This window comes from Helianthus annuus, chromosome 5 (genome assembly GCF_002127325.2).
Source record: "Helianthus annuus cultivar XRQ/B chromosome 5, HanXRQr2.0-SUNRISE, whole genome shotgun sequence".
Lineage (NCBI taxonomy): Eukaryota > Viridiplantae > Streptophyta > Magnoliopsida > Asterales > Asteraceae > Helianthus > Helianthus annuus.
The window spans coordinates 121,889,379-121,901,638 of NC_035437.2; the positions used below are offsets into that span (position 1 = coordinate 121,889,379).

Genomic DNA, 12,260 nt, shown 5'->3' on the forward strand with positions numbered 1-12,260 from the left:
AAACGATTTTGGGAATCATTAATTTTTCTAACTTTTGTGTTAGATCGGGTTTATTAGTGTAAACCATACGTTTTTTGTAAATGTTAAATTATCTAACATGTGTGTTAGACCGGAATTATTGGTGTCAACCATACGTTTTTTGTAAACGTTAAATTCTCTAACATGTGTGTTAGACCGGAATTATTGGTGTAAACCATATGTTTTTTGTAAACGTTAAACTCTCATAAGTAGAGTTTTTTTATTACTTTAAATAAGAGTTTTATGTTAGTTGATTAGAGTTTTATGTATCTAATTAAGTCTCTATTTAAAGTAGACTATTCATCCACCCATGGATTGATATGAACAAATAAGTTTTATAATGATTTTTGTAATCATTTGTCTTCTAACATGTGTGTTAGAAACGTTCATGAAACGCGTTAGTTTGAAGCAATTTTTTAATTGTTTAGTTTCTAACGGTGTATTAGAAATGACTTATTTATTTGAACCATATATGTGTTTTAGCAAGTCGAATTAACATTTTGTGGAAATGTTAATATTTCTAACGTGCGCGTTAGAATTTCTTTCATTTTAACATGATTGTTGAAAATGTTTAAAATACAAATGCTTTGAAATGTTTTATGTTGACATTTTATATAAGCAATTTGTTATAGCATTGTTTTAATGCTTTGTATGATTTAGAAATAAAATGTCATACATTGAAGTTAATGGTTGATTGGCTTCAAGGAATTAAATCACCATAAAGTGATGGTGTGGTAGTTATATGAATTTAATGAAATTAAAATCATTTACTAGACTCTTCATATGGAAGATAAACTCTTAAGGAGAGTTTCAAGTCAATTTATTAGGCTATAGGGTGTGGTCATGACCCTCATGGTCACCATGATCCTCCACATCGGTGCCATGTCACTCACTTCTAATCCATCATCCAAAACCACTACCCTAAGGGTGTGGTCATGACCCAAATCACTATTTTCTTATTTTAGTTTACTTTTGTGGAAAAGGAAAATGAAATATTGAAAAAGGAAAGTAGGCTCATGGTTGCCATGGTTTAATCCATGCCAACCATGGTGGATGAAGCAAGGGGATGGTGTAGCAATCCATTGATGGTCCTATGTGGCATTAATGACCCAACCCATGCTCCCCATACCCTTTAGCCTTAGTTTTTATTAGAGTTTATTTCTCTAATAAAGTGAGACTTTTACTAGAGTTTTAATGATGACATTTGATGAGTTTTATTAGAGTTTAAATATATAATTATTGAGACTCTTAACTCTTCATATGTGAAACTCTTGAGTAGAATTTTAATGGTGACATTTGATGAGTTTTATTAGAGTTTAAATATATAATTATTGAGACTCCTAACTCTTCATATGTGAAACTCTTGAGTAGAGTTTTAATGGTGACATTTGATGAGTTTTATTAGAGTTTAAGTCTATAATTATTGAGACTCTTAACTCTTCATATGGTAAAACTCTTGAGTAGAGTTTTAGTGATGAAATTTGATGCTTTAATTTGGTCATGTTATATATATAATGACTTAAAGTTTTCTAACATGTGTGTTAGAAAATGTGTATCACGAATACGAGATTAGAGATTGTTCATAATGGACATAAATGTTTTATGTAAACATTTAATTGCCGATGTGTGCATTAAAACTGATGAGAAACAGTTTATTTTATAAACTATATCTTTGGAAAACGTTTTATGTAAATGTTCGATTCTATAATGTGCTTGTTATAACATTTTTTTAACATGTGTGTTAAAAAAAATGTTATTTGGTGAAAACAACTTGGTGTTGTTGTGAACAAATTTAATTTTTCAAGTTTACTACTTAAATGTAGTATTTGTAACAACTTGGTGTTGTTTTAAGCATAATTGTCCAAGTTTAAAGTTTCAAGATGAAATGGGAAACTTGTACTTACAAATGCATGGAGTCTTATTGAGGGAGTACCTCAAGACACGCCATGGGACAATATTGTTGAGAAGATTTCGGTCAGATTATAAAGTGTTGAAGATAAAAGCACTTTGCTATTTAATGTCTACATATTGTCTATGCTTCCGTTTAAATTTCAAAAGTGATTGCCACTTATGATTTAGTTTCCAATGTATTAATTTTATTGTTTTGTGTTCAATATATTCGGATAACACATGCAATTTTTTACAAAGAAATAAATCACTGATGGTTGTGACGTATAAATTATTTTTGTGGAAAATAATTACATCGTCGGTTATACATTGTTTAAAAGAATATGATTTTAAACGGATAGCAGATGAAAAATACTTGGACATAAACAACTTGAGAGTTGTTACATTGACTAAAAGTCAAAGATGAAACATCAAATGTATAACCACATCATGAATGAGTAATGAAAGAACGTAGTGAGTGTATTGAGATGAAATACACTAACGACATTCATGTCGCATACTTCATTAGAAGTCATTGAAAAATTCACAAGTGTGAATTCTAACATATGAAAGTAAAAGTACTATATGTTATTGTATACCTTTAATAAATCTTGCGAGATTTATAAGTAGATGCGTCTACCACTTGATTATTGTTAGATCTATATGGAGATTTTACATTCATTAGGAGAGCATCCTAAATATACATATCTCCTAATGAATAACAATAGATGTGTGCAAATCACTTACGGCAAAATTATGAATGCCATGTTGTTGAGTGTCGATCTAGTTAACTCTATCTCACACATAATAGTGATTGTAGACAAGAAACATTCATCTTGTTGGTGATGAATGTGTTCAACAAGTGACTTGGATTAAGACTTATGTTTAAGTACTTACGAGTCAATGGTAGATTGTTGGAGATCAAAGGTAATCAAGTTATGTTCCTTAAATGAATGATGAAATTTAGCTTTGTGCTATATACAATAATTTGTGAGACCTTCCTAAATATTGATGTTTTAGGATTATGAATAAGTCTCATTATTTTGTCTTAACAAGGGATGAATGTTGCAAAGTGATATTATGATATCCTTAGGGCTGTGAAGAATCAGAATGATGCATCTTCTGTTCACATGCTAAAGTATTGTAGTCTAAAGCATGCTAGACTAGTACTTGGTTAATTATGGGTCTTGACGGAGACTAATTAACTCTAAACATTCAAATGTGTATGAACAAAAAGAATTTGTGTATGGACAAAGTTGAGAGAGAATTTTCATTCATTATAAGGAAATGACATGTAACTTTTAAAAGCTTGTTCGAAAAGCTAATGAGGAGAACTCATTGTCTAAGCTTATTCTAGATGTTAAATTAGAATTATTCTAAGTTGGTGACAAACTTATGACAATGGCATGTGTTGCTTTGGTCAGCTCGGAAGCTTGTGTAAGCTAATGCAATATGAGTTGAAATCACTGATACAATAAGGTTGGTCTTGTTCAATCATATGTGTATAAATGCCGCCATAAGTGGTGTTACGAAAATGTTTATCAAATGGCAAGAAATGTGGGGGAGGAACCATTTAAGAAACAACCCTATAAGGGTATGTAGAAATGGTTCTCATTAACACATCTAAATGTTATCCAATAACACTTAAATGTGGGGGGTGTCTTGCATTTGTTTTTAGCAATAAGGATTTTGTAATCCAATCTAACATTGCAAATAGACGACTAAGTGGAGGACACAAAGGTCGTAGTGTATAATGGAGATGTGTTTGCCTTAAATGATACACGTATCTTACGAAGACATATGTTATAACCAGATTCAGATGGCCACTGAGGTTATAGTCTTAGAAGTTGACAATAGGCAAAATTAACTTATGAGTTAAGAACACATCATGACAACTGATCTCAAATACGCAAAGTTATTTGCTAATGTTATGGATCCAACAACCTGAGGGTTTATTAGAGATCAAGTTGTGGAATGGGACTGAAGCCCTTAAAAAATGAAGTTCATATGATGGAAACCTAACTCAGTAGACTGGAGATCCCAAGAATGAGTTCAATAGGAAAACCTAATTGTATGAATAAGCGAGGTCACTGTGGGGGAATAACCCTACGCATTTAATAAGGTAGTTTATTATAAAGATTAATAAACTTCCTAGTCCATTCCTAAAAGTGACAAGTGTGAGGCTAAGCATAATATGTGGTAAATGATTTGGATAGATCACGGTAACCACAATGCTTTTAATGATCTAAGGAGAATCACCTATGTTAGAGAGAAGTGGGGTCGCTTCGAATGGAATTGAGGGCACAATTCCTAGAGCTCTCGCAGAACCAGGAAAGTGTTCCACGACCATTATTGGACACGACTATGAGGAGATGACCCGGCTAGGGAGAGTCTTGTGTGAAGTGTATTGTCGTCTACACAAACGGCAGACGAGTTCAAAGACATCGAGATCTACTCAGAGCTAGTGGGCTAAGTGCATTTCATGAGCGAAGGTTCAAAGGGTAACACCTACCTATCGTATGCAAAACTCAACTGTCGAGGTTCCATTGGATTTTTGTGTGTTTTGATTAATCTCCATTCATGTGGGGGATTGTTGGAAAATTAGAATAATATGAATGGAAATTAATTTAGTGATAATTTATGGGACTCTTCATGGTGACAAACTCTTGAGTAGAGTTTTTATGTCACTTGATTAGCTTTTATTAGAGTTTTTATTTCTCTAATTAAATACCTAATTAAGTGAAACTTTACTAGAGTTTTATGTCTCTAATAAATCACCATTTAAGAGAAACTTTTCATAACCCACATCTCTTGTAAAAATAGTAGGCTTTGTGCCTCATTTTGAGATAGAGAAAAATGCTAGAAAAAATACAAGAGAAGGGATACAAAAAATATACATGAATATATGGAGAGTTCTTGGAAAGAAGAAATACTTGGAGACCCATGTGATGGGTACTTAGAGAAATATGTTTTCTCTATACGATTTCATCACCTTTGTATCATAATTTTCCACAAGTTCTAACACTACAATTACCGGATGTAACCTTGGGCCCGTGAGCCATCTCCGGCAGTACAGACTACTTCGGCTGTTGTACCCTGGGAGACAGACGCGTCATCTTTAGTAGAGGCGCGCAATCTGTTTTAAGGGAAGCGTGTTGAACACGTGCCTCAACCAAATTCGTCAACGTTTTAGTGTGCTCTTTGTTGCAGTCAAGGAGTATTTTTCAAGACTCAAGATGATGAATACTCGAGTCTAGGATGCTATCAAGTGCGCGTGAAGGACCTACCAGAGATGCGGCTTGAATTAAGATTGGTATATATAATTATATTTATATTCTTTTATTTAGTTATTGCAGCCAGTATTGTACCATGATATTTCCTAAGAATAACGAGAGTCTCGTTACGATATATTTTGTAATTATATTTTACAAAAGGTGAACCTATTTCCTACATTTGACTTTCATTCCCTTATGTGATGAAATCTTCAAATATTCCAAGGGATTCATCAAAAGATTACAAAAACGATTTCCCACAAATAAAACCATATTTTCCATAGACATCGAAAGTTGTTGCCTCTAAACAACTTATGTTTGGATTTATAGGTTTCAAGCAATCATGCTACTACATATTAATCCTTCGAAGGGTTTTTTTTTTTTTTTTTGAAAGATTTATAAAAACATGTCAAAAACTAGCTTATGCTGCATATAATTCCATTTAGACATGTTAAAAACCCAACATGTCTGTACACTAATAGGTCGTTAATGAGCCTTATCATGTGTAACTTGTAAGTGAATTGTTTGAGGATACATAAAGTCACACTAAATCAAAAAAGTCATTTTGATTTTCATGACCAATATATACTTATTTATATACCAATAGAACGTTAATGAGCCTTATCATGTGAGTTGCTTTAGGTTAAATAAAATCATATTAGGTCTTAACAATTCTTTTTATACTATTAGGTCTTAACAAGTCTTTTTATACTATTAACTTGGGAGTAGCGGATTAGACATGATTTGATAGAGTTGCATCTCTATGAGGACATGATCCAGGATAGGGATTCGTAGAGACATAGGATAAAGGTTAAGGACTATTAAGGGATGACGTATAGGTAGCCTAGTTTTTGGTTAAGGGGGGATTTAACATATGATTGTCTTTCGGTAATATGTGCATTGGTTGTTTTATGATGCTATAAATGTTTATGTAGTATATGCTCACTCCTGTTGATATTTGGTAGTTTTATTTCACTATGTTATCCGTCTTTTCTGCTTGTTTCACGTCTGTTTGTTCGTATGCTTTTGTTTTTTAGCCGGATGTCTTTCTGGAAGCAGGCTCTCTACCCCCAAGGAATAGAGGTAAGGTTTGCCTACATCTCACCCTCCCCTGACCCTACCTCTAACTCTGCTATTGGTGGGATATACTGGACACGGTTGTTGTGGTTGTATTACATTTTCCAATCTAATAGTTAAATACAAAGACCTTTTTATACTACATTACATTTCTAGATATTACTATATTAGAGATGTATACAAATATATTTTGCACTGCATTAGATTACATATATACTAAGTGATTTAAAGTTGGATGTTTTGTGTCCACCTTTGGTTTCTAGATTCTCACATTGTGAGTACATATGCACCATTGGTTCTGATATATAACATAGTTCAATGTCACATTTGTCACTTCAAAAGCAATTGCTTCAACAAATAGTAGGGTTTAGGGAGTATGTATAATTACTCAACGATGAATGCATATGAATTCTAGGGAGGTTTGGGTGTATTTATAGTTGTTATCTCTGACGTATTGTCGTGGGTAAACTTTTCAATAGACAACGACTACAATGTCTGTATAGTAAGGAATCTTGTGTAAATCTTTTCTTCGGCATATGTATATCCGATGACTCACTGACGGAATATTCGTCGCATATATATACTCACTTACAAACGAATGAAAAGTTCGGGACAAAATTGTATCCTTAAGTCAACCTTCAGTTTCAACCGAGTTCATACCTACTGAAACTCATCATTAATATAAAGTTAGTATGTAATTAGTGACGGATAAATATATTTCTTTGTTAATTTTTGGAATTTTTGCTACATGGTGTTGATTACCAACATATGACGAATCTTTATAAAGTTTATTTTTGATATATTTGTTTTGGGTATTCTGCTTTCCATCGATAATTGGTAATGGTGTTAAGTTTTCGTTGATGTTTCGTTAGTAATAATCAATTTTTTTAAAAGGGCCAGATCATTGGTTGTGACTAGTCATTTCAGTCTGAGTTTCATTCTTTATATGCTGTTAAAGCAATAAGACTATGGCAGGGTATGGTAAGAGTAGAAGGTATGGGGGCCGGCTGAGGCCCGGCTAGGACCGGCGTCGGTCCCCCACACCGCCCCCCTGGGGCTCGGCTCGTCACACCCGGCACCCCACAGCCGGGGTCGCCGCTCCTCTTTTGAATATTATAGCCGTTGTTTAACGGCTTTTTTAATAAAAAAAATTCATTTTCATTTTAAATAAATACCACAATCTCATCCTTTTTTATACCATTCTCTCCCATTCTTCTCCAATTCTCTTCCTTTTTTATAAAAACCCTCCATATTTTTATACAATTTGCTCTAATCATGAATCCATTCAACCCAAACAACCCCAACCCGAACAACCCCAACCCGAATAATCCCAATCCGAACCAACCTAATTTTTTTTCGAGTCCCGCTTACACTCCGACTATGGATCCTTCGTGGGGGGCTTCGCAATTTCCGTTTTCGGGTTTCCAACAAACACCCAACGCCTTCTCACAAATGTCTCAACTTCAACAAATTCAACAATACCAAGCGCTCCAACAAATCATGCAACGCAACACGTTTGAACAACTCCAATCGCAATCGCAACCCCCGGTTCAACTTGACGATGATGATGAAGAAGTCGTCCCCGAATCGCCACCGCAAGAGCTCACGCGCAAAAAAAAAAAACAAGGGGAAGGGAAAGAAGGTTGAACCCGAAACCGTGCCAAAATCGAGAGCAAAGGGGAGACCTTGGACGAAAGTAGAGGAGGAGGCGCTAGCAATGGCGTTTCTTAAGTCCTCAACTTGCCCGGTAGTCGGTATGAACCAAACTTTTAATTTAAATTTTAAAACATTTATTTTTTTTTACTAATCCAATATTTTTAAAAATTTAGGAAACAACCAAACGGGTAGTAGTTTTTGGAAGAAGACAACGGATAGATTTAACGCGATTATGGAGCATGGTCCGGCTCGTGATATCGAATCCGTCTCGGGCAAGTGGCGTAAAATGAGCAAGGTCATCAATAACTTTAACGGGATTAATAACCAAATTTACCTTTCTCCTCCTAGCGGGAGTAACGACGAGGACATTCTTAACCTTGCTATCGCCAAGTGGGACTCTCAAAATCCAACGCCTTTCCCGCACTTCCGAGCATGGAACGTTGTAAGGAAAAAACAAAAATGGAAGCCGGTTCCAAATGAGGTCGCAACGGCCAAACGCACTAAAACTTCCGAGTCCGGAAGTTATAGTGCGGGAGGCTCCACCGCTCGTTGTCAAATCGACATAAACGACGACCCGGAATATGACGAGGATGCGTTGCCCGTTCACGAGTCGGAACGTCCCACCGGGAGGGACAAAGCAAAAAAAGAAGCGGCCGGAAAGCGAAAAGGGGCCGGCTCGAGTGGAGGTGGGGGCGAGAAGGCATCGTAAAAAATGGACGACTTGATAAACGAATTCCGTTCGTTCAAAGAGTTCGCGGCCGAAAAATATACTCACAAGAAAACCGTGTCGGCCGACTATGCTCGAGCGGAAGATTTTAGGATTATGAGGTTGGATCTCGACTCGGTTCCGGAGGATGAACGCGAGGTTTATCGGAGGATGAAGGAAGAGGTGAAAAAAATGGACGTCGTAGGTTTTTTTTTTATTTTTATGAAATGTAATTTTTTATTTTTATTTTTCGGTAATATTTCTTTTTTAAGAAATGTAATTTTTTTTATGTTATGAAATGAAATTATTTATGTTGTTTTATGTTGTATTTTTTAATTTTTATAAAGTTTTTATTAACTTATTAAATTAATACTTAGGAAATTATAAAATAATGAGGTGGGGCCTCATCCTCCATCCCCCTCAAATATCATGGAGGCTCATCCCCCATGAGCCGCCTACGTGGAGGTTCATCCCCGTGGGGATGAGCCGAACCATACCCTTTAGTCTAAGGTTCAGTATCAACTCTAAAAGGTAGTGGTGGACTCAAGATTTTTTTTCTGGAGGTGCGGAAATTTTTTAAATATTTTAGACGCCTAGCTATATAAAAAATCGGTTCATAGCGGGTCGGATTGGGTTCAACCCTTTTCCTCTTGAGAAATTTTCAGGATTACCTTGGTCTTTAATTAGAATAATCCGGCGAAAAAAAGTTGTTCAACCCTTTTCCTCTTGAGAAATCGAGATATAACTTCCCTACTCATTGTTCATTCCTAATCCTATCACATACAAAATAAACAAGGATCTTCAAGTATTCAACCATAGCCCATGTTCCTTAATTTTCAATTTAAAATTTTGAATTTCAAGCCCTAGTAATTATTATTTGCCTACCAACAATCATATAATCAACAAACATGTTTGCTAACAAAAATTTTGAATTTCAAGCCCTAGTAATTATTATAAGCCCTAGTAAAAAACATGTACCTGTCAGAGGCGGCCTGAATTAACCAATTTGCAGCCGAAATTTTGGAGTCGCTGGGCGCTGAAGTGAGGCAGAGGGAGGGCGGGAGTCGCTGGCAAGTGGCAGCGATTTGGGTTTTTTTATTATGTAGACTGGTTTGTTTAACAAAACTAGTAGTTGGGTTGGGCTTGAATGGGTATTAAGTTATTGGGCTTGATGGATTGAATTTAAGTTTTATTAAAGGGGTTAGTGGGCTAACTTGTTTACATAATTTTATCGGGTTTCAATCCGTGTTCACAATTTTTTACATAAATTCCTAACATTTTTTTTCTAAGGGGTGCGGACGAAAATTTCCAAGGGGTGCGGTCTGGATTTTTCACGAAAAATACCACTAAAATTTTTTTTTTCAAGGGGTGCGGCCGCCCACCCACCCCATAACTTGGGTCCGCCCCTGCTAAAAGGTAGTTTATTGGCCGGAATCTGCAATTAAAGAACACCGTTAGTCTTAACGTGAGAGGCGGCCTCCCGCGTTTGGACTCTGGCGTAAGAATCAGTTGATTGTTCTTAAAAGTTTAAGCAAAATGAAAGGATAAGAGTTTCGAGTGAGAATAAGAGAAGTGAACTTACTTTGGGCTGAACAAGACTCTCCTTTTATAGGCAGATTGCTCTGCCCAAAGGAGCTTTGTACCAGCTGGTACCTTCTAGTCTAGGTAAGCTTATCCTCTCTTGACGTTGCTTGCAGTGTTAGCCTTGCCTCTTTAGATAAGATTCAGGTTTGTGTGTCTCGAGGACACCTTTATGTGCTTTAAAGAGAAGTCTAATCAGTTTGAGTGTTTGACTTGTTGAGTTCAGGTTCCAAAGTTGTACAATAACTTTAGCTCCCTGTCACCAGTCTGTGGTGCATTAGCTTCTCGTCGGGAGCTTCCAGCTTTCGACTTTCAGCTTCTTGGTTTCAGTTTATGTTTAGTATTTTTTATTGCTTATTTGCGATTGTTATTAACCTTGATTTTGCTGACTGAGATCTCCAAATACTCACGTCATCATCTGCTTTGCAACTGTATGTATCCCATATGCATGTATGATGTATCATACTAGTTTTTGCCCCGCCCGCGTTGCGAGGCAATAAGCCGAATATTTCACTCTCATAACGTGTATGTCTGTGTTTCGGTTATTTGTACATATTACTCATAACACGATCTAAAAAAAATACATCGAGTCAACCAATTAAAACAAAAACACTACCATACTTTTACTAAAAAAAACTAAAACGATGGAAATACTATAATTTTAAACTGGGAGCAAAATTGTAATTTTCAGGACAAATGAGCATGTACCAGGCATGCCTGGACGAATAAAAATTACACCTATGCCCGCCCGCGTTGCAGGGCGTTAACTCAAATATTTCTTAGTTTCATAACATATATGCATACATTTAGGTTATTTGTACATACTACTTATAACACGATAAAAAAAGAGACAACCAATTAAACGAAAACACTACCATAGTTTTGCTAAAAAAATTAAAACAATAACAGGTCTGTAATTTTGAGCTTGTAACACCTCAAAAATTCATGTCCAATATCATATCGACACGTGTCATGGACTTAAAACGTGTAAAGGAATGAATTAGAGGGACTAAAGTTGACAAACGGGGAATCTATGTGTGTAAAAGGATTCAAAATGTCAACGATGAATAAATATGTCTTTCAAAAACCCTACATGATGTAAATACCCTTAAACGAATAAATCATGGATCATACGAAGCTAATCGTGAAAGAAAGTGAGGAATTACAAACTACATGGGCTAAATGTGTCAACATGTTTAAGGTATACCTCTGAGTGATCTTTTAGCAGACCCGAAGCTTTGTAATGATAAATTATACTCACAAGAATGTGTGATAAAAATTTCACAAGGTTTCGATAAAGTATGAGAAAGTTATGACAATATTCGTATACGAGGGGTTAAAAACGTCAATATTGAAATTTAAGACTTTTCGGTGAACGTATGAATAACCGGGGACTAAACAAAGTTGGTTTATGACTTGGGGTCCTTAAAAGTCAAGTTTGGAGGTTTATAGTGCAAGAAATGAGCCAAAAATCAAGTTTGGAAGGACCAGGGACCATTTGTGCAATTATTGAAACTTTGTAACCGGATCAGAGTACCCATGCGGGGCGCGTAAGATCCTTATGGATCCTTACACGGGCCGCCTAAGGTCCCCAGATGCAGAAAATGTTGACAGCTGCCTGTTAAAGCCTTTTAACCGACTTAAAATGGTTGTTTTTGATTCTATGGGCTTGTTTGCTGGTATGTTAAGGCCTAGGGACACTTGTATTGATCTGGAAACAACCCTAGACTTGTTTGGCATGATCTTAATGATCCAAGAAACCTATATAAGGCCATAAACTTTGGGTTTTCATTTGCTCATTCACTTGTAACCATCACAACTCACTTCTTGGAGGTTCCTGGAGCTCAAGCACCTTTTCTAGTGATCATTAGTTGTGCTTAGGACTATTGTAAGTATGCTTAACCTCCTTTAATTCAGTTTTGCTTAGTTTATTAGCGTTTAGTCAAACCGTCGTAATTAAGGTTTGACTTCGTCATTAATCTTAATTGCTCCAGTCAAATTTCATTATGAAAGTACCTATGAGTTGGTAATTATGTGGGCATTAAACCCCTAAAAGGTCACCC

At 35.7% G+C, this 12,260-nt stretch overlaps 1 protein-coding gene across 1 annotated transcript; it reads left to right on the forward strand.

Moving 5' to 3' along the window:
* Positions 1 to 7,815: 7,815 nt before the first annotated feature.
* On the forward strand, positions 7,816 to 8,619 carry LOC110943870 (glutathione S-transferase T3-like). Its single transcript, XM_022185602.2, has 2 exons — positions 7,816 to 8,008; positions 8,084 to 8,619. Exons 1-2 carry the CDS (start codon positions 7,816 to 7,818, stop codon positions 8,617 to 8,619), a joined length of 729 nt encoding a protein of 242 aa, XP_022041294.2.
* The last annotated feature ends 3,641 nt before the right edge of the window (positions 8,620 to 12,260 follow it).